Below are 22,573 nucleotides of genomic sequence, written 5' to 3'. Positions count from 1 at the left end.
TCTACAAATAGGATCAATCTCATAGGGATTAGCCACTAAATTAAAAACTTACGGGTTGGTGTGAGATAACTGGACACACCTACAAAAACTACCCCTGAATCCAGAGTCAACATGGCAGAAACAAATGTCTAAACATCATCACGTATTGAATGCATGCCGCTGTTTGTGGTGCGAGTATTTGACATGCCAGCAGTTATGAGTTATGCAGAGTCATAGGCTCAGTAAAGCCAGTCACTAATCTAGCAGTGTGTCATTACTGCAGTGACGTGTCATCACCTGCTTACTAACAGTGCGCTGCGGTCTGCTATTCATGGCGGGCTGGAATTATAGACAGTGACACGGATCTCTCTAGACACCTGCTAGAAACACACTTTAATTGAGAAGAGATTTTGAGGAGGAAAATTTTAGAATTTTTTTATACGTATAAACAGACATGTACTGCATGTTGATCAAGAAACAAAGAGTGCTAACACTGTTATGTCAGAAAGACTCAGAAGTATGACATGCTAGTTGTTCTGTTTTTCAACCGTAGACAGCACCCTAGGCTAGTTTTGAACATTAAATGACACTTTGGATTAGTGTTTAACAGCAGCCAACGTTCTAGGCTAGTTTATAGCAACAGACGGCGCTCTAGGCAAGTAAAACAGTAGACAGCGCTCTAGGCTAGTTTATAACAGCAGATGGCGCTCTAGGCTAGTTTTTAACAGAAGGCAACGTTCTAGGCTAGTTTATAACAGCAAATGGCGCGGTGGGCTAGTTTTTAACAGCAGATGATGCTCTAGGCTAGTATAACAGTAGACAGCGCTCTAGGCTAGTTTATAACAGCAGATGGCGCGCTAGGCTAGTTTGTAACAGCAGATGATGCTCTAGGCTAGTATAACAGTAGACAGCGCTCTAGGCTAGTTTATAACAGCAGATGGCGCGATAGGCTAGTTTTTAACAGCAGACGATGCTCTAGGCTAGTTTATAGCAACAGACAACGTTCTAAGCTAGTTTTTAGCTGCAGACAGCGCTCTAGGCTAGTTTTTAACAGCAGATGAAGCTCTAGGCTAGTTTTTAACAGCAGACGGCGCTCTAGGCTAGTTTTTAGCAGCAGATGGTGCTCTAGGCTAGTTTTTAACAGCAGATGGTGCTCTAGGCTAGTAAAACAGTAGACAGCACTATAAGCTAGTTTATAACAGCAGATGGCGCTCTAGGCAAGGCTAGTTTTTAGCAGCAGACGGTGCTCTAGGCTAGTTTTTAGCTGCAAACAGCGCTCTAGGCTAGTTTTTAACAGCAGAAGGCGGTCTAGGCTTGTTTATAACAGCAGATGGCGCTCTAGGCTAGGCTAGTTTTTAACAGCAGATGATGCTCTTGGCTAGTTTTTAGCAGCAGATGGTGCTCTAGGCTTGTTTATAACAGCAGATGGTGCTCTGGGCTAGTTTTTAGCAGCAGACGGCACTCTAGGCTAGGCTAGTTTTTAGCAGCAGATGATGCTCTTAGGCTCGTTTATAACAGCAGATGCCGCTCTAGGCTCGTTTATAACACCAGATGCCGCTCTAGGCTCATTTATAACAGCAGATGGCACTCTAGGCTAGTTTTTAAGACCTGACGGCGCTCTAGGCTAGTTTAGAACAGCAGACGGCGCTTTAGGCTAGTTTTTAACAGCAGATCGCACTCTAGGCTAGTTTTTAACACCAGATGACACTCTAGATTAGTTTTTAACTGTACACTAATGCAAAGAAGTGTACTTGTGTGATCGACATGCAAGTTAACTTGTATGTCACAAGATAAACACAACTTTATTAAAGATTCTTTATATAATATAGTTTAAAGTGGTATATGTCAAGAATAGGATGCAAACGGAGTACAGCTATATGCAAAACATACAGCACCATCTTCTATTTTTTGGACAGTTAAAGGCTGGGACACTATCCGGCTATTTGGCTTGGTGTGCTTTTGGTCCAGATGTGAGACAACAGCACAGTTGGGCTTTATTGGTATTAGTTGTTTGGCGTCGGCTTGGTGTGTCCAAGCCTTATTAGTTAAACGCAGAGTAATCAGACATTACTCCAGCAGTCCACACGGTGATGTGGAGCTCTGCAGCCAACATCAACACACAGCAGACGCTCTGGTCACCGCTCTTCCCACTGCTGGTAATGTTCAGTCGTTTGTTAGTTTTGTTTTTTTGGTAGATGATCTTTCACAGCCTCCGCCTTACGATGGAGTCATTTCATACGTCTTCAGCTGGAGCTTTTATTGCTTCATTTAAAAATTGACAAATTACATCAGCGTCTTGTTGTCAAATTCAGGAAAGTATATTAAGTTTGCACAACTGCGATTGAGCTGCGGGTCATTTAATCTATAATATAAATATTAAATATGCACAGCTAGTGATTTTCCCCTATCGATAAACTTCCTGTGAACGATTAATGTGACTATTTTAATTTCATACGGTTCCTTTTACAGCATCAATGTTGTAATGTAATTAAAATATCATTTGTTAAATAGATGTAGGCATTCGTTTAGTTGTTCAAGCAGAAAATGAGACATAAGTCCGCTTAAACACAAGCGTCGTGAGTAGCAGCAGGCTAACGCAGAATCTCCATTGAAAATGTTGTGTTAAACAAATAACGCACAGAACTACTATGGTTACCAAAAACGTTTGCGATGTTATAATTCAATTACTTTTTAATACGTTTTGGTGCGATTATCACCCGCTATTAAAAAAAACAAGACTGAATGTTTTGAATGAAAAACTGTAGGCTAATGTAGCCGTGGCGGGATCAATTTTGACGCTGCGCCCCGCCATGGAAGAATGAATGTAGCGCAAACCATGTTATATTTAGTATAGGTTTTGCCGTGAAAATAGGCCAATGCTGCTGATAAACTATAAATAAATAAATCAACATTGTAAATCTTGCAATGCGACTATTGCGGAAGCGCACATTTCGTGATCGACGATTAAATGATATACATTGTGCAGTTCCACTTCCTGCAGTTTCCAGAAGTCTCTGCACTCCAGTGATCTGGCAGATTGAGTTGAGTTTAGTTTTCCAGGTCGGACAGAGCAGCGGGTCTCACGGTAACCTGAGACTGTCCTGTGGAGGAACAGACACACTGTGAGAAAGAGAGACTCTTTGTTCAGCGTCTGTCTGTGGAGACGGAGCAGAAAAACTCCCTTGATCACCGTCTCCTCTGTATTCATTGTGATCTAGAAAGAGACACATTTTACATGCTTGTAGCTTTTCATTGTTTTCTGTGAAGCCCACTTACAACCTCTTTTTTTTGCTAAGTGATCTTATGGTTGCTTTCACACCTGCTTTGTTTCGTTGGGTTAAAACATACCAGAGGTTTTTAGGTTTTTGGTGTGGTTCATTCAACTTGCAACAAGCAAAATGACTATATTTAAATTAATTTATTTATTTTTCTTTGCCTCAGTCCCTTTTTCATTAGGGGTCACCACAGTGGAATGAACCGGCAACTTATCCTGCAAATGTTTTACACAGTGGATGCACTTCCAGCAGCAACCCAGTACTGGGAAATATTTATTAAACTAACTAATACTAACTTTTAGTTGAGTTAAATGCGTTTAATAAAAATTTTTACAGCATAGAAAAAAATGTAATGAAGTTAAATGTGCAATATTTTGTTTTGGAATGTTGTGAAGGAAACCTTTCCTGAGATAAAAATGCTTTAGAGATACTTTAAATTGTACTTAAGGAACATGTGAAGTAAAAATAAAAATGACTGTCTGCCACTGTTTTTTTTGCAACTGTACCTATAATGGCTCGTTTCCACTGACTGGTACAGTGCTGTATGGGTTGGTACAGGTCACCTTTAATAGCCTTGTGTTTTCACTGTCTGAAGCAGGGGTTTTCTTTTTGGAGACATACCACCCCAAGTTTGGCAAAATTCTAATGCATGTGCAAACATCATTAATATATTGCTGCGTTCAAAGTGCGTAACATTAATTACATTGAAAGATAAATATATAGCTCAGTGTTTCCCCTACCATTATATTAGGGGGCACCCTGCCTTTCTAACGTTCAAGTCTGCTGTTATAAGCTAGCCTACAGCGTCATCTGCTGTTAAAAACCAGCCAAGAGCGCCATCTGCTGTTACAAACTAGCCTAGAGCGCCATCTGCTGTTATAAACTAACCTAGAGCACCATCTGTTGTTAAAAACTAGCCTAGAGCGCCATCTGCTGTTATAAACTAACCTAGAGCGCAGACAGCTGTTAAAAACTAGCCTAGAGCATCATCTGCTGTTAAAAACTAGCCTAGAGCGCCATCTGCTGTTATAAACTAGCCTAGAGCATCATCTGCTGTTATAATCTAGCCTAGAGCACCATCTGCTGTTATAATCTAGCCTAGAGCACCATCTGCTGTTAAAAACTAGCATAGAGCACCATCTGCTGTTATAAACTAGCCTAGAGCGCCATCTGCTGTTATAAACTAGCCTAGAGCGCATCTGGTGTTAAAAACTAGCATAGAGCACCATCTGCTGTTATAAACTAGCCTAGAGCACCATCTGCTGTAATAAACTAGCCTAGAGCACCATCTGCTGTTAAAAACTAGCATAGAGCACCATCTGCTGTTATAAACTAGCCTAGAGCACCATCTGCTGTTAAAAACTAGCATAGAGCACCATCTTCTGTTATAAACTAGCCTAGAGCGCCATCTGCTGTTAAAAACTAGCATAGAGCACCATCTGCTGTTATAAACTAGCCTAGAGCGCCATCTGCTGTCATAAACTAGCCTAGAGCGCCATCTGCTCTAATAAACTAGCCTAGAGCGCAGTCAGCTGTTAAAAACTACCCTAGAGCACAGTCTGCTGTTAAAAACTAGCCTAGAGCAGCGTCAGCTGTTTAAAAACTAGGCTAGAGCACCATCTGTTGTTAAAAACTAGCCTAGAGCACTATATGCTGTTTAAAACTAGCCTAGAGCGCCGTCTGTTGTTAAAAATTAGCCTAGAGCGCTTTCTGCTGTTAAAAACTGGTCTAGAGGGCCGTCCTCTATTATAAACCTAGCCTAGTGTGCCATCTACTGTTCAAAACTAGCCTAGAGCGCCGTCTGTAGTTCAAAACTAGCCTAAAGCGCCATCTGCTGTTCAAAACTAGCCTAGAGCGGTGTTTGCTGTTAAAATCTAGCTTAGAGCATCGTCTGCTGTTCTACACTAGCCTAGAGCGTCATCTGCAGTTTAAAACTAGCCTAGAGTGCCATCTGCTGTTAAAACTTGCCTAGAGCCCAGTCAGCTGTTAAAAAACTAGGCTTGAGCACCATCTGCTGTTAAAAACTAGCCTAGAGCGCCGTCTGTAGTTCAAAACTAGCCTAGAGCGCCATCTGCGGTTCAAAACTAGCCTAAAGCACCATCTGCTGATCAAAACTAGCCTATAGCTGTGTTTACTGTTAAAAACTAGCCTAGAGCATCGTCTGCTGATCAAAACTAGCCTATAGCTGTGTTTACTGTTAAAAACTAGCCTAGAGCATCGTCTGCTGTTCTACACTAGTCTAGAGCGCCGTCTGCTATTCAAACTAACCTAGAGCACTATCTGCTGTTGAAATCTAGGCTAGAGCACCGTCTGCTGTTCAAAACTAGTCTAGTAAAGTAGTGTTTTCCTGTCACCTCTATATATACATGTACCAATGAAGCAATGATTTATTTTGTTTGTTTACCTTGTTAAAATATGAAAAACATGGCTGTTCACGTGCAAAAGTTTTATTGAGGCTTTGTTTTCTCTACAATAATACAAAATCTATGTAGGTTAACATTTGTTAAAATACATCACATATTGAATGTGACATTATTCAGCATGCTATTCCATATACAGTATCGTACAGCTAGCAACTTCACAATCTGCTCACACCTCGAAGTAACAGATGAGATATTTTGGGCAGATTTAGAACATGCCATTGGACAAGCAGCCAGTAGACACATGCAAACCAGTTGAGTTCTCCTTAACCAAAGCTATAAATCATACACTGCTGATTTCCTGTGCAATAACACTTGACATACTATGTTAAAGCATGCAACAGGAGCCTCGCAGACAACAACCAGAGGATTAAACCTCTTTCGTTCTGACGTAAAGAGAGGAATATATCCAGGCTGCCAGGACTTTATCATTGTTCATTTACATATCTCTCTTCGCCAAAAGACCAGTGTTAAATGTTTGAATCCCCCAGTTCTGAACCCATATCCACTGGAACAATGCAAGCAGTCTTCAACTCGACATGTTAAGACCAAGATGAAACACAATGGTGGAAAAAAATGCCTCCCTCAAGCCAGGACAAGACCTGTTTACACACTTACACACCTTCATTTCACAATCCCAGAGAAATGGAGACGGAAACGGAGAGCATGGCAAGTATGAGGTGGTGTGTTTCAGACATTCCAGCATGCAGACCTCAGATTCAGCTGAATTATATATATATATATATATATATATATATATATATATATATATATATATATATATATATATATATATATATATATATATATATATATATATATATACAGAACAATTCAATTTTACTAAAATGTAAATGACGCTGTTAGGGATTGATGTGCAGTGTTTATATTTGATAAAGTCCTAGACCACGTGTAAATTTGGCAACAATTGTTTTATTGTTCATGACCGCATATATCTGCATATATATTTGTTGTTTATTTTGTTTTTTTTGTTTATACATTTGTTTTTTATATTTTACCTGGGGGGTATTCCAGAAAGCTGGGTTAACTCCCTGAACTCTCGGTTGATTAACCCAAAACCTGCTTACTGTATTTCAGTTAAATCAACCTAGTTAGTTCAGTTTTAAATCTGCCACTATGCTGACACACAGGCATTTGTAGCTCCGCCCTCTTTTGGAAAGAGTACTATATTATATTAATTTAAAGCGATAGTCACCAATTTCGCCACAATTTCGACTTTTCTCCGTGTACTTCCACCCATCGGACTAGAGCTGCATGATTCTGGCTAAAATGAGAATCAGGATTTTTTTGCCTAAAATAAAGATCACGATTTTCTCACGATTCTGTAGGTGTAAAATGGAGGTTAATATGAGTGGGCTATTATTATTGTTATTCTCAAACATGTGGTAAAACAGCAAAAGGCTTTGTGTAGATGTACAGCTACATCTGACAACACTGTGTGCGCTTTCTGTGATAAAAGTTCTAGACCACGTGTAAATTTAGCAACAATTGTTTTATTTTACATGACCGCATTTATCTGGATATATATTTGTTGTTTATTTTGTTTTTATTTGTTTATACATTTGTTTTTTATATTTTACCTGGGGGCTATTCCAGAAGCTGGGTTAACATACCATCTGCTAAACCCTGAACTCTCAGTTGATTAACCCAAAACCTGCTTACTGTATGTTGGTTCCAAAACAGCTGATGAGATTAGTTAAATCAACCTAGTTAGTCCAGTTTTGAATCTGCCACTATGCTGACACACAGGCATTTGTAGCTCCGCCCTCTTTTGGAAACAGCACTATCTTATTTTAATTTAAAGCGACAGTCACCAATTTCACCACAATTTCGACTTTTCACCGCATACTTCCACCCATCGGACAAGAGCTGCATGATTCTGGCTAAAATGAGAATCACAATTTTTTTGCCTAAAATAAAGATCACGATTCTGTAGATGTGAAATAAAGGTTAATATGAATGGGCGATTATTATTGTTATTCTCAAACATGTGGTAAAACAGCAATAGGCTTTGTGTAGTTAAAGTGACAGTCACCAAAACGTCACAATTAGGATCAAAGCCTAAAAGGGTCGGTTTTAGAGAATTATAAACATTATCTGTGTGGTATTTTGAGCTGGAACTTCACACACACACTCTAGAGACATCAGAGACTTATTTTACATCTTGTATAACAGGGGCATAATAGGTCCCCTTTAAACCCTTAGTAAATGTTGGTGATTTGCGGGCCATTCAGAACATCTTTACAATAGACCACCCAAAATTTGCTTGATATATATATATATATATATATATATACATACATACATACATACAATAAATAATGTGCATTTATATAGCACAGTTATTGTGTATGGCCAAGCTCAACTGAAGTGCTTTACAATCATGTAAGGAGGTCTGTTACTGCTAGCAACTGTATAACTTTTTAGCCATTGTATAATCGCTGCACTGGCAACCATCCAGAACACCATAAAAACCACATAGTGCCGACCCAGTGTACTCTAGAAACAGCATAAAGACATGCTAAATACCACTCTGAACACCTTGACAACTACACTGCAATGCAGAGCAATGCCATGGCAACCACCACTACTTATTTAAATTGAGCTCAAATCAACACAATTGGAACAACTTAATTTTATTAAATTTAATCTACTTAAAAAAAAGCTATTAATAATTAAAATGTATGTTGGGACAAGTGTATTTGTATTTTTACAGTGTGTTTAACATAATACTCTAGTAGGAAATGCAAATACTATGGATGTCAGTGGTTTCAGGGTTCAAACATTTTCTAAAATAACTTTGTAAAGTAATTTTGGAAAATATAGAAACTCAAACAGCTTTGTAATAAGCAAAGACTGAGTAAATGATGACATAACTCAAACTTTTGTGTGAACTACCCCTTAAACCTCCTTGGGCTTAGTGGCCACATACGTGGACAGCACATTTTAGCTCTTCAGTGGCTGTTTAAGATACTTTGAATGTTTTTGATTTTGTTACAATCATACAGTGTCATCCTGCAACTGTTTTGCAGCATATGAAATGTCCCAAACACTATTTTTAACTGTCCAAAATGGGCAAAAAAGGTTTTTACTCTCTGATAGTCAAAACGTTTTCCAAAAAAATTCTAAATTGTATGGTTTTATGTAAATTCGGACCACAAGTCCTCATATATGGACATCATGGACATATATATGTGGACATATGTGGACATTTTTTCTAAAAGTACATCATATCAAAAGATCATACTTAGGTTTTTATTCTAATCAGGTTCCAATCAGCCCAAACAGCAAAGAGAAATAAAAAATGCAGGTAAAAAAACACCTTGGGCCTTAAGAGGTTAAAATCTCACCAAGCATGCGAAATACATCATGCAGAGAACTTCAGGCAGCTTATGAGAGAGATCAAAATGAAGATATGAGACAATGAATGCTGTTTATCACTGACGTCCTCTACCACAGCACACCTGTTATGAGTGCGGGGCAGTGCAGAGAACAGAGCCTGACCATCCCAGGTGCTGCAATGGGATTTTGCCAACTTGCTTCCACCATGGCAGCGCTCTGTTTATTTCTCATGTCTGAAAGAAAAACACTGCGTTGATCATTACCAGCAAAGGTGTGAAAGACATTCCAGAGGTCTAAGAATGCAGTCGGAGGAAATTATTAACTTGAACACGGATTAATAGACATTAAACATCTCAAAGACTTTATCAGACAAAAGAGCAGCGTGGCAAAGTAGATCGGGACCATATGCCCGTGGCAGGCTGCCATAGGAACAGGCCAGAGTGTGTTGGTGTCTGAGCTTCAGGGTCAGCACTTTGAGCACTCAGTAGTGTCTGTTAGGGCTTTGTTCAGCATCAATATTGCAGTGTGATGTGATCATTCGCAATAGTGGTATGGTTCGGTTTGGTTTTATGGCCATTTCCACCGTGAAACATACCTTTCGAAAGGGTATCTAGCACAAAATAAATGTACCAAAAGGCAGAGCTAGATGCGCAGCTGAATGTTATTGGTTTACAGAGAAGTGTCACTAGCGCGTGCACAAGCCAGAATAAAGAAAACGAAGGAACCTGCATTTAAAAATAAACAGCTGAGACAATACATCGCAATAATATATACATATAATAATGAAGCGCACCTCTAAAAAAAACATAACTACACATTGTGATGACGTGTAGTGCAAAGTCTGGGACTGGTTGGCTTAGTATTGTTGGCGAATTTGGAAATTTGGAAAGCAGAAAGCCGCGAGCCTGATGGAGAAAGTGTTTACAAGTTGACAATGGACTCATTCTTGAGCCTAAAGGCCCGTGCACACCAGGACGCCTTTTGCTCGCTTTTCCGTCTACGTTTAACGCCTTGTGACTAAATAAAGGGCGCCAATGTGATCATGCACACCCAGGCCCGGATTGGCTAATCGGGAGGACCGGGAGAATTCCCGTTGGGCCGGTCCGTTTTTTGGCCGCGAGGGCCGGTGTCCCTAGCTCCTGAATCTGTTGCTCTCAGCAGTCACACTTTTTAAATTTATTTATTTACTTGACCACATCCTTTTTATTTTAGGTTAGCACGTTAGGTTAAGACGCCGCAGACCCGGGTTCGATCCTCGTTAGAGTAACTTATTGTTTTCATTTTTATTGTTAAGACATATAATACTGTAAGGGTTGTTGAACATTTGAAGTTCTAAAGCAGCTGTTTTCTCAAAAACAGACGTGATAGTGTCATTAGAAACTGATTTGGAAATGACCTTATTTTAATATTTATTTTAATATTGTCAGTCGTGAACTGAGGTGGGCCGGTCTGAGGCTTGAAACTCCAGGGCTGAAAAGGTGTCCCACTCCGGCCCTGTGCACACCACCACACAAAACGCCAGGCGTAAAAGCGTCATTAAAAAAAAATGCCTCATGCACGTTTTTTTTTTTTTTGACGCACCGCATCAAAGCCTTCTCCTCCAATCAGATCGGCACTTTTGTTCACGTGCATGGGGCTGCTGAAGTAACAGTAAACAGCACTTGGAGGCGCTCAAGCGCAAAACTGTCAATGACATTGAAGAAGATGCCCAGAGGTGATATGAACGTGGAGCTGCTTATTGCTCTGAGAACAATAATTATTTCTTCATCACTAGAGCTGGAGCTGCTTGTTCGAGTCACCAGTAACTTTAACAACAAGCGTGTCAACTTCCTCTCTTCTTCTTCTGTGTTATAAGTGGGGAGTCAGAAGCTTAAACGTCAGCGCCATCTAACGTCAAGGAGTGATTTTGCGTACTCTTCTGCTCGACGCGAGTGTAAATCGATTGGGTTTGAATCCGGAAAAACGCCTCATAAAACTGTGACGATAAACGCAAACGAAAAGAATGCCGGTGTATACGAGCCTTTACTTTGTACTACATTGACAATGATTGAAAGCTGCACTAGAGATGCACTGAGACTGCATTTTCCCCATTACATTAATGTTATTATTTACATTAAAATATTTGTTTACAGAAGATTCAAGAAAAGCACCGTTTAAAATATTATTTACAGGATTTACAAGAAAAAAAAAAACGGTTAAACAGAAATTGGGGAAAGAAAATCTACGGGGGGGCTAATAATTTTGACCAACTGTATATAGAAAACAAAGTGGGCATCAAACTACAGGATAGGCATGGGCCAGTATAAGATTCTGACGGTATGATAACCTTGGATTAAATTATCACAGTATCATGGTAGAGCTGCTTAATTAATCGTTAAAAGATCGCGATCTCGATTCCACCCTCTAGACAACGGCTGTAAACAGCCATGTTTGGATGCATTTTTAGCTTCATCTCTGCTATAACGTTACAGCGCCTCTGGCCACCGCCCTTACCTGCGCAGTTTGTATGCGCAGTAACTAGGGTTGTAACAATATACCGGTATGACGGTTTACCACGATTTGAACGTGCACGATTATCATACCATGAACAATTGCATATCAACGGTTTTAACCCTTAAAGATCGAGACAGCCGCCCGCGGCTAAAAATAAGTATTGCTCTTAAATGTTTAATAACTTTTGATCCGCTGATCCGATTCATACAATTCAAAGATTGGCATAAAGAAGAGAATCTCAGCTTTACAGTGCTGTATCACATAACATTCGCGGACTTTCAGAGGCTCCGGAATCAGTGCGGTTACGTCATCAACATTTGACAACGCTGATTTGACAAAGAAACGCTCGTCACTGTGTCTCCGGACAAATCAGACATGATACATTGATGCATTGTCCCTCCTCCATGCCCAGATTGGTTCAAACTCGCTATATCACAACCAATAAGCATAGGTTTCGCTTTTGTTTGTGGACCAAGCTTTTTGAACAACACGGAATGAGAGATTGAGAATGAGAAAGTTTGGATGAAATAATTCTCATACTAAGTACTTTTGCATGCACAGCAGCACAGAAACATGACAAAACAGTGACACAGCAAAGACGAACTGCTGCTCTTGCTGTTTTCAAAAGACGCAAATGAAGATGCAGCTGTTTGTCTGCATTGCAGACAACCATATCCAAATCCATATCGATAGACAACCATATCCATGCTGGCACATAAAACCTAAGGATGTTCCATATTGAATCTAGTTTCATTATGTAACTATTTATAGTATAGTAAATATTTATATCTATTTTTACTGATGATTTGCACCATGTTTATTTGGACTTTATTTGGACTTTGACACATTATTTATTATTTTCTTATTTTTATTTGTTCATTGTAAGTGGTGTTGTTTATAGTAACTAAAAATATATTATTTGGAAAAAGTCAAATTTGCTTCACTGTTCTATTATTTTGTAACATTTGTAACATACCGTATACCGCGAAACCGTCAAACCGTGGTATTGTTTTAGACGATTATCATACCGTGAAAAATTCATACCGTTACAACCCTAGCAGTAACGAACATTTGTGATCTCACAGTGGGTGGATGTATTTTTTGTAGTCCCCAAAATTCGTTCATTGTAGGCTTTGCTAAGCTAACTCTGTAAAAACCGACGTCTCCCTTTGCTTTTAGAACTTTTTACATTCAGGGATGCTGTTTATGTTTACACAGCTACATTACACATCAACTAAAGTTTAAAATATGGGATCATAGTGGACCACCCCTTTAAAAAGCTAAAAAAAAAGACCGTTTTTAAATAAGACATTAGACAACTTGTACACCTTTACTAGAGCAAAATTTTTCAACAAAACTATAGCCTATAATGTTCCATTAAACAGTCCCGTTTCATTGCTTTCTTCCATTTTCTGTATTTATTTAACAAACCCACATCACGATTCACCCAACATGACTTCTTCAGAGGAAGCCTTCGCTGATACAACATGGATCAATGCCAACATACTTTTCGAATATTTACCTTCCACGTTTCAGGACAGCCCTCTGTCTCTCAATGAGCCACAATGTAAACAGCATTTCTAAAAATATTCAAGCCCCAAACAAATGTTCTGCAATGAGCCCTTCTGTTGCCCAACTGTTGTCAGAACTTTGACCCCAGGCCTCACAGGCAGAAAGCCCTTTCCAAAACCACCATGATGCTCATAAATAGACATATGCTGATGATATTTAATTATTCAATATATCGTGATAATAAACATGCACAATATTGATATCATGGGCACGTAAAAATACCAGGAATAATTATTAGTGCCGAGCAAAAATGAATCGCATCCAAATTAAAAGGTTGTTTTGAATATTAAAGTGTGTGAGCTGCTGTGTATATTTATTTGTGTATATATACCTAAATACACACATGCATGCATATATTTGAGAAAATGCTTATTTAGATATAAAATATGTGTATATGATACAAATTATACAGGTTTAAATATATTTTATATCCATGTATGTGTGTGTATTAAAATTGTCCTATATATATATATATATATATATATATATATATATATATATATATATATATATATATATATATATATATATATATATATATATATATATGTATATATATATATGTATATATATATATATATAAATATATGTATAATGTATATACAGTAGTCAACATTATATATATATATATATATAAATATATATAATGTGTGTACATGTATTATGCCCAAACAAACTCTTTTATTATGGATGTAATTAATCCAGATTAATCTATTAATCTTTGCCAGGCACTAATAATTATTATACAGTGATTAAAGTACATTATACAATTACTGGCCACTTTATTAGGTACACCTTACTTGTACCGGGTTGGACCCACTTTTGCCTTTAGAACTGCCTCAATCCTTCGTGGCAGAGATTCAACAAGCTACTGGAAATATTCCTCAGAGAATTTGCTCTATATCGACATGGTAGCATCACACAGTACCGGCACACTTGCCGGCTGCATATCTGTGATGTGAATCTCCCGTTCCATCACATGCCAAAAGTGCTCTATTGGATTGAGCTCTGGCGGCTGTGGAGGCCATTTGTGTACAGTGAACTCATTGTCATGTTTAAGAAACCAGAGATGATTGCTGAAGTTAGCGAACTGAAGAAATTGTATTCATATTGCAATATAAAATCGCAGCAAAATGAAATACAGCAGTCAGATTTTTCCAACACCATGAACCCCCAGATCATGTTAAAGGATTCAGAAAATAATCACAACAACGACAACAAAAATTATAGTGGTCGAAGCCTCCTCATAAGCAAATTCATAAACAATCAAAACAAAAAAGGAGCAGGTTTTCATTTCCAACACATTAACTTAAATGACATTACATAATGAAATGTAATCCCTTTACTGCAAAAAGTAATCTAATTACAGCAACTAGTTACTTACTTTGTAACGAACTAAACCCAGCATTGATCATACTAACCTAACTTATTTGTAATATTAAAAGCAAATACATTAAAAATACCTTAAATGACATCACAAACAATGAAAAGTAATCTCTTTTCCACAAAAAAGTTTATTAAAAGACTTTTAAAAAACGGATTAATCAAGAACTATTAAATATAATCACAATATATAAGGAAAGTACATTGAAGTAACTGGAATTACATTAAATAATGAAAAGTAATGCCTTACCTTATGTTTTTTGAGGAAAAGTAATCTAATTTCAGTAACTACTTACTTTATAACCCATTACACCCAACACTGACCATGATAAAAGATTCAGAAATTAATCACAACAACAACAACAACAACAAATGATAGCAGTCGAAGCCTACTCATAAACCATAAAATTAATAAACAATCAAAAACGAAAAAGGTTTTCATTTTCAACACAGTAACTTAAATGACATTACATAACAATGTGAAGTAATCCCTTTACTGCAAAAAGTAATCTAATTACAGAAACTAGTTACTTTGTAACCAATTACACCCAGAACTACTCATACTAACTTATTTACAATATTTAATGCAAGTACATTTTAAAAGTGCCTTAAATGACATTACAAACGATAAAAAAAAAGTAATCCCTTTTCCACCAAAAAAAGTTGATTAAAAGACTTTTAAAAAACGGATTAATCAAGAACTATTGAATATAATTACAATATATAAGGAAAGTACATTGAAGTAACTGACATTAAATAATGAAAAGTAATCCCTTACCTTACGTTTTTTGAGGAAAAGTAATCTAATTTCAGTAACTAGTTACTTTATAACCCATTACACCCAACACTGATCATGATAAAAGATTCAGAAATTAATCACAACAACAACAACAATTGATCGTGACCAAAGCCTACTCATAAACCCTTAAATTCATAAACAATAAAAGACAAAAAAGGAGCAGGTTTTCATTTCCAACACAGTAACTTAAATGACATTACATAACAATGTAATCCCTTTACTGCAAAAAGTAATCTAATTACAGACACTAGTTACTTTGTAACCAATTACACCCAGCACTGATCATACTAACCTAACTTATTAGCAATATTTAATGCAAGTACATTTTAAAAGTGCCTTAAATGACATTACAAACAATGAAAAGTAATCCCTTTTCCACCAAAAAAAAGTTGATTAAAAGACTTTTAAAAAACGGATTAATAAAGAACTATTGAATATAATTACAATATATAAGGAAAGTACATTGAAGTAACTGACATTAAATAATGAAAAGTAATCCCTTACCTTGCGTTTTTTGAGGAAAAGTAATCTAATTTCAGTTACTAGTAACTTTATAACCAATTACACCCAACACTGATCATGATAAAAGATTCAGAAATTAATCACAACAACAACAACAACAAATGATTGTGACCAAAGCCTATTCATAAACCCTTAAATTCATAAACAATAAAAGACAAAACAGGAGCAGGTTTTCATTTCCAACACAGTAACTTAAATGACATTACATAACAATGTAATCCCTTTACTGCAAAAAGTAATCTAATTACAGCAACTAGTTACTTACTTTGTAACGAACTAAACCCAGCATTGATCATACTAACCTAACTTATTTGTAATATTAAAAGCAAATACATTAAAAATACCTTAAATGACATCACAAACAATGAAAAGTAATCTCTTTTCCACAAAAAAGTTTATTAAAAGACTTTTAAAAAACGGATTAATCAAGAACTATTAAATATAATCACAATATATAAGGAAAGTACATTGAAGTAACTGGAATTACATTAAATAATGAAAAGTAATGCCTTACCTTATGTTTTTTGAGGAAAAGTAATCTAATTTCAGTAACTACTTACTTTATAACCCATTACACCCAACACTGACCATGATAAAAGATTCAGAAATTAATCACAACAACAACAACAACAACAAATGATAGCAGTCGAAGCCTACTCATAAACCATAAAATTAATAAACAATCAAAAACGAAAAAGGTTTTCATTTTCAACACAGTAACTTAAATGACATTACATAACAATGTGAAGTAATCCCTTTACTGCAAAAAGTAATCTAATTACAGAAACTAGTTACTTTGTAACCAATTACACCCAGAACTACTCATACTAACTTATTTACAATATTTAATGCAAGTACATTTTAAAAGTGCCTTAAATGACATTACAAACGATAAAAAAAAAGTAATCCCTTTTCCACCAAAAAAAGTTGATTAAAAGACTTTTAAAAAACGGATTAATCAAGAACTATTGAATATAATTACAATATATAAGGAAAGTACATTGAAGTAACTGACATTAAATAATGAAAAGTAATCCCTTACCTTACGTTTTTTGAGGAAAAGTAATCTAATTTCAGTAACTAGTTACTTTATAACCCATTACACCCAACACTGATCATGATAAAAGATTCAGAAATTAATCACAACAACAACAACAATTGATCGTGACCAAAGCCTACTCATAAACCCTTAAATTCATAAACAATAAAAGACAAAAAAGGAGCAGGTTTTCATTTCCAACACAGTAACTTAAATGACATTACATAACAATGTAATCCCTTTACTGCAAAAAGTAATCTAATTACAGACACTAGTTACTTTGTAACCAATTACACCCAGCACTGATCATACTAACCTAACTTATTAGCAATATTTAATGCAAGTACATTTTAAAAGTGCCTTAAATGACATTACAAACAATGAAAAGTAATCCCTTTTCCACCAAAAAAAAGTTGATTAAAAGACTTTTAAAAAACGGATTAATAAAGAACTATTGAATATAATTACAATATATAAGGAAAGTACATTGAAGTAACTGACATTAAATAATGAAAAGTAATCCCTTACCTTGCGTTTTTTGAGGAAAAGTAATCTAATTTCAGTTACTAGTAACTTTATAACCAATTACACCCAACACTGATCATGATAAAAGATTCAGAAATTAATCACAACAACAACAACAACAAATGATTGTGACCAAAGCCTATTCATAAACCCTTAAATTCATAAACAATAAAAGACAAAACAGGAGCAGGTTTTCATTTCCAACACAGTAACTTAAATGACATTACATAACAATGTAATCCCTTTACTGCAAAAAGTAATCTAATTACAGCAACTAGTTACTTACTTTGTAACGAACTAAACCCAGCATTGATCATACTAACCTAACTTATTTGTAATATTAAAAGCAAATACATTAAAAATACCTTAAATGACATCACAAACAATGAAAAGTAATCTCTTTTCCACAAAAAAGTTTATTAAAAGACTTTTAAAAAACGGATTAATCAAGAACTATTAAATATAATCACAATATATAAGGAAAGTACATTGAAGTAACTGGAATTACATTAAATAATGAAAAGTAATGCCTTACCTTATGTTTTTTGAGGAAAAGTAATCTAATTTCAGTAACTAGTTACTTTATAACCCATTACACCCAACACTGACCATGATAAAAGATTCAGAAATTAATCACAACAACAACAACAACAACAAATGATAGCAGTCGAAGCCTACTCATAAACCATAAAATTAATAAACAATCAAAAACGAAAAAGGTTTTCATTTTCAACACAGTAACTTAAATGACATTACATAACAATGTGAAGTAATCCCTTTACTGCAAAAAGTAATCTAATTACAGAAACTAGTTACTTTGTAACCAATTACACCCAGAACTACTCATACTAACTTATTTACAATATTTAATGCAAGTACATTTTAAAAGTGCCTTAAATGACATTACAAACGATAAAAAAAAGTAATCCCTTTTCCACCAAAAAAAGTTGATTAAAAGACTTTTAAAAAACGGATTAATCAAGAACTATTGAATATAATTACAATATATAAGGAAAGTACATTGAAGTAACTGACATTAAATAATGAAAAGTAATCCCTTACCTTACGTTTTTTGAGGAAAAGTAATCTAATTTCAGTAACTAGTTACTTTATAACCCATTACACCCAACACTGATCATGATAAAAGATTCAGAAATTAATCACAACAACAACAACAATTGATCGTGACCAAAGCCTACTCATAAACCCTTAAATTCATAAACAATAAAAGACAAAAAAGGAGCAGGTTTTCATTTCCAACACAGTAACTTAAATGACATTACATAACAATGTAATCCCTTTACTGCAAAAAGTAATCTAATTACAGACACTAGTTACTTTGTAACCAATTACACCCAGCACTGATCATACTAACCTAACTTATTAGCAATATTTAATGCAAGTACATTTTAAAAGTGCCTTAAATGACATTACAAACAATGAAAAGTAATCCCTTTTCCACCAAAAAAAAGTTGATTAAAAGACTTTTAAAAAACGGATTAATAAAGAACTATTGAATATAATTACAATATATAAGGAAAGTACATTGAAGTAACTGACATTAAATAATGAAAAGTAATCCCTTACCTTGCGTTTTTTGAGGAAAAGTAATCTAATTTCAGTTACTAGTAACTTTATAACCAATTACACCCAACACTGATCATGATAAAAGATTCAGAAATTAATCACAACAACAACAACAATTGATCGTGACCAAAGCCTACTCATAAACCCTTAAATTCATAAACAATAAAAGACAAAACAGGAGCAGGTTTTCATTTCCAACACAGTAACTTAAATGACATTTCATAACAATGTAATCCCTTTACTGCAAAAAGTAATCTAATTACAGCAACTAGTTACTTTGTAACCAATTACACCCAGCACTGATCATGATAAAAGATTCAGCAGCTAATCACAACAACATCAACAAAATGAGACCATCAGAAGTGTACTGAAGAAAGAAAGTATTTCCCACACTCAGATTTTCAATTCCATCACAGACATGTCAGAATAAGGAAAAACGCCCATCACTCACCCGTATCGGCTTAGTGGAGAATCTGATGGTCCTTCTTGAAGGCCGTTCCTCATCCTCGGACAAACCAGGAACCTCATCATATTCCTCATCATGTTCCTCATCTTCATCTTCATCCTTCTGTTTATCCTCAACCGCTTCCTTATCATCCACAAACGCTGCGTTCTCAAAACTATAAAAGACCGGAGACGTTTTCCCACATTCATCCGGATCCTCCTGCTCGCTCTCTTCATCATCATCATCTTCATCATCATCTTCATGACAGCTACTCCTCCTCCTTTGTACAATCTCCTCCACCTCTTCTTCAGCATTCGACTCCCTTTTCTTGGTCTCTTCTAATAAACACACTTTTTTCTCCAGGGATTTGTCCCCTGTGTGAGTCACATCATCTACTGGTGCCTCGGATTTAAGTTCCCTTTGAAGCTTCACCTCAGTCATAACATCCTCCAATAAATCCTCATCCTCATCATCATCACTCTCTGAGGATTCATTCTGGACCACCACCAGCTCAGCCCGTACCATTCCTGCCCCAGCGGGGTCCAAACACTGCTCACGAGAGGAACTGCCAATGATGTGGTTATCACTTTTGGGTTCCTCCGGACTCTGGGACGAGTTACAGGGACTACTAGGTGATTTGGGATCTTTTGTGGATTCGTTTGTGGCGGATGGTTTGACCAAATCACTCCCGGATGATGACGATGAACGTTTAAACGGGATGTGATTGGTGGACGGCGAATTAAGCTCACCAGTGCTGGACGAGGAGGATAGCTTGATTGAAATTGGGCTGATGTTGGATATTGGGTCGGATTTAGGCGAGGATAGTTCGTGTGAAGAGTCAGCGTTCAGGGGTTTCTGTGTTGAATCAGTTGCAGGTGAGCTTGTTTTTTGGAAACTTGCCTGTATAGGTCTGCTCGATTTCTCAGGGATTACTTGTGTTGACTCTTTATCATCACCACCATCCACAATGAAGTTCTCCAGTCGTCTGGAAATGGGTCCGGCGTTTAGTGATAATCGGTTGACCTGTTTGGACTCATCAATGCCCTTTTCATCTGAGACGCTCCTTACAGGTGATATTGGAGGGGTTTTAATGGCACTATTGGTGTTCATGCTTTCTGAAGATCCAAAGGATCTCCTGGACCCACGGACTGCATCATCGGGAACTTTCCCGTGGGACAGTCGGGTTGATGTTCTTCCAGGGATCGGCCTTTCTGTAGCAGGCTGATCCTTAATGCCTCTCTCGAAGAGCTTTCTGGTCACTGAGAATTTCTCCGCCAGGGCGACTTTATCGATCTCCACTTCCTCTGCTTTTCTGTCAGTGTTCTGCGGTTCTTGGCTGTTGGCACTATTTGGTTTGTTGGTGTTAACTGCAAACTTGGACACTGGAGATACTGGGGATACCGGAGAAGCATCCTGGCTCTCCTGAGGCTGCTGGCCATCCATTTGCAGGAAGATATTCTTGATTTTGTTCACTCTGTTGCCAAACGGCCTCCCCCTGGAGTCCTCCCTAGGGTCGCTGGCCCCATTAGCATAAGATTTGGCCTCGCTGTCGGATTTGGTCCCATCAAAAGAGCACTTAATGGCGTGGAAGTCCGACTTGTAGGCATTTCTATGCGGGGACGCGCTCCGCAGGGTGCGTTCACCCTTGCTCTCAGCTTTGATCATTTTGTTTTCAATGACTCTCAAAATGTACTACTTTAGACTGTATTTTTTGGTCCGTGTATCTTCAGTCGGACAATGGCCCTTCAGAGTCTCCCTGATACATTGTACTGAGTCCCCGCGCTCATCTGAGGGGAAAGAAAAAAACAAAACAATGTAACACCGAAACCAGCGCCTGCGTTATAACGCGATTTAAAAGCGCGGGCACGCTAAAACCGTCATTTATGAGGTGAAATATATTCCACATTCATCCACAAGACCAAAGAAACTTTTCTCTCTGTCTCTTTAGTCAGATCAAAACTTTCCAGCAGTGATTTGCAGGAAGATCTCCTTGACTCGATATCTGACAGAGCTCCAACACTGGAGATATACGTTGTACAAATGTACAACTGTTTCTGAGATGATAAAGAAACAGCGCGATCAGTGTTAAACCTGCCCACCAAAACCACTAAAGCTGCTTCAGTGGGACTCGTCGTGGAACAATAGCTCCGCATTAGTCCCAGCAAATGGTCTAAATAAAGTTCGGAAAACCGCGTTAGAAACTACTACAGCTTCTGCATCCACCGAGTCCTCAGCTCGTCTTACCTTCACGGATATCTCGCTGTCTACGGGCGCCGGGTCTGCAACCGTGTGTAATTTAGATCCTCAACCATGTCATCTGTTGCACCGCCATGGTTCTCCAACGTAGTCCTGTCCGACTCACGAACGAATCGTTCAATTGAGTCAGCTCGTTTTAATGACTCGGTTGAAATGATTCGCAGAGGCAGAGCTCTGCTTTGGAGTAAAACTTTAGTTGAACCCTTTGTAGAAACCTGGATATTTTTTTAAGCAAACTGTGTTTTCACAATTAAATATATAAAACAACTAGAATCTTAGAATGGCAATCAAATAGATGGATATTATTTTGGTGGTTGATATTTAATGTTTCGCAAAACAACATAGACTGCAGTGTTAAGATATTACAATCTTTTTACAATATATACAGTCAAACATATATTAGGCACATTTAATACTACAAGATTTTGAAAATGAGCTCCAAGTTTACCTAAGATATTTTTAAAGACAGTTGGAATCCAGTAACCATTGACTTACATAGTAGTTTTTCCTTTTACTGTCTTTAAAAATACCTTATTTTGTGGTCCTCAAACAGGTTTGTAACAAGCGTGAGTAGCCTAAATGATGACTGAATTTTCTGTTTTGGGTGAACTATCCCTTTAAGAGCACGCTTAAAGCGATTAACTGCTGAATTGTGTTATTAGACGCGACTCGCTAAACCGAACAGTCCGAGCGAATCGATTCGCCAAATGAATCGAACTCCCGTACGCAACTCCGCCGTCTCTTCCCTTTTGAACTCACACACACACTTCACAGACCTGTCGCACCGCTGCGCGCTCCCGTATTTGCTCTATCTGGCGGGAGCGAGCACACGAGCACATTCCTGGGCTGCTATTAATCCCAACCCCCTTCCCGACTGCCAGTTCAGTTTGCTAATCCTACTATAGCGAAGCTCTG

At 37.2% G+C, this 22,573-nt stretch overlaps 1 protein-coding gene across 7 annotated transcripts in view; it reads right to left on the bottom strand.

The window, feature by feature from the left end:
- ppp1r9ala (protein phosphatase 1 regulatory subunit 9A-like A) overlaps positions 1–21,753 on the bottom strand; it is a 72,569-nt gene extending 50,816 nt beyond the window's left edge. For all 7 annotated transcript variants that reach the window (XR_012385109.1, XM_695639.11, XM_009304433.5 and 4 more), the window contains exons 1-2: positions 21,647–21,753; positions 19,409–21,189 (exon numbers count right to left, since the gene is read on the bottom strand). Coding sequence is in view for 6 of the 7 variants with exons in the window: in XM_695639.11 (XP_700731.6) it covers positions 19,409–21,067 (1,659 nt within the window). In the remaining variant the exon portion in view is untranslated. The remainder of the gene's footprint in view (positions 1–19,408; positions 21,190–21,646) is intronic.
- Between the last annotated feature and the right edge of the window lie 820 nt (positions 21,754–22,573).

This window comes from Danio rerio, chromosome 9, assembly GCF_049306965.1.
Source record: "Danio rerio strain Tuebingen ecotype United States chromosome 9, GRCz12tu, whole genome shotgun sequence".
Lineage (NCBI taxonomy): Eukaryota > Metazoa > Chordata > Actinopteri > Cypriniformes > Danionidae > Danio > Danio rerio.
Note: the sequence above shows the minus strand (reverse complement) of the source record. Positions and strands in the feature narration are given on the sequence as shown.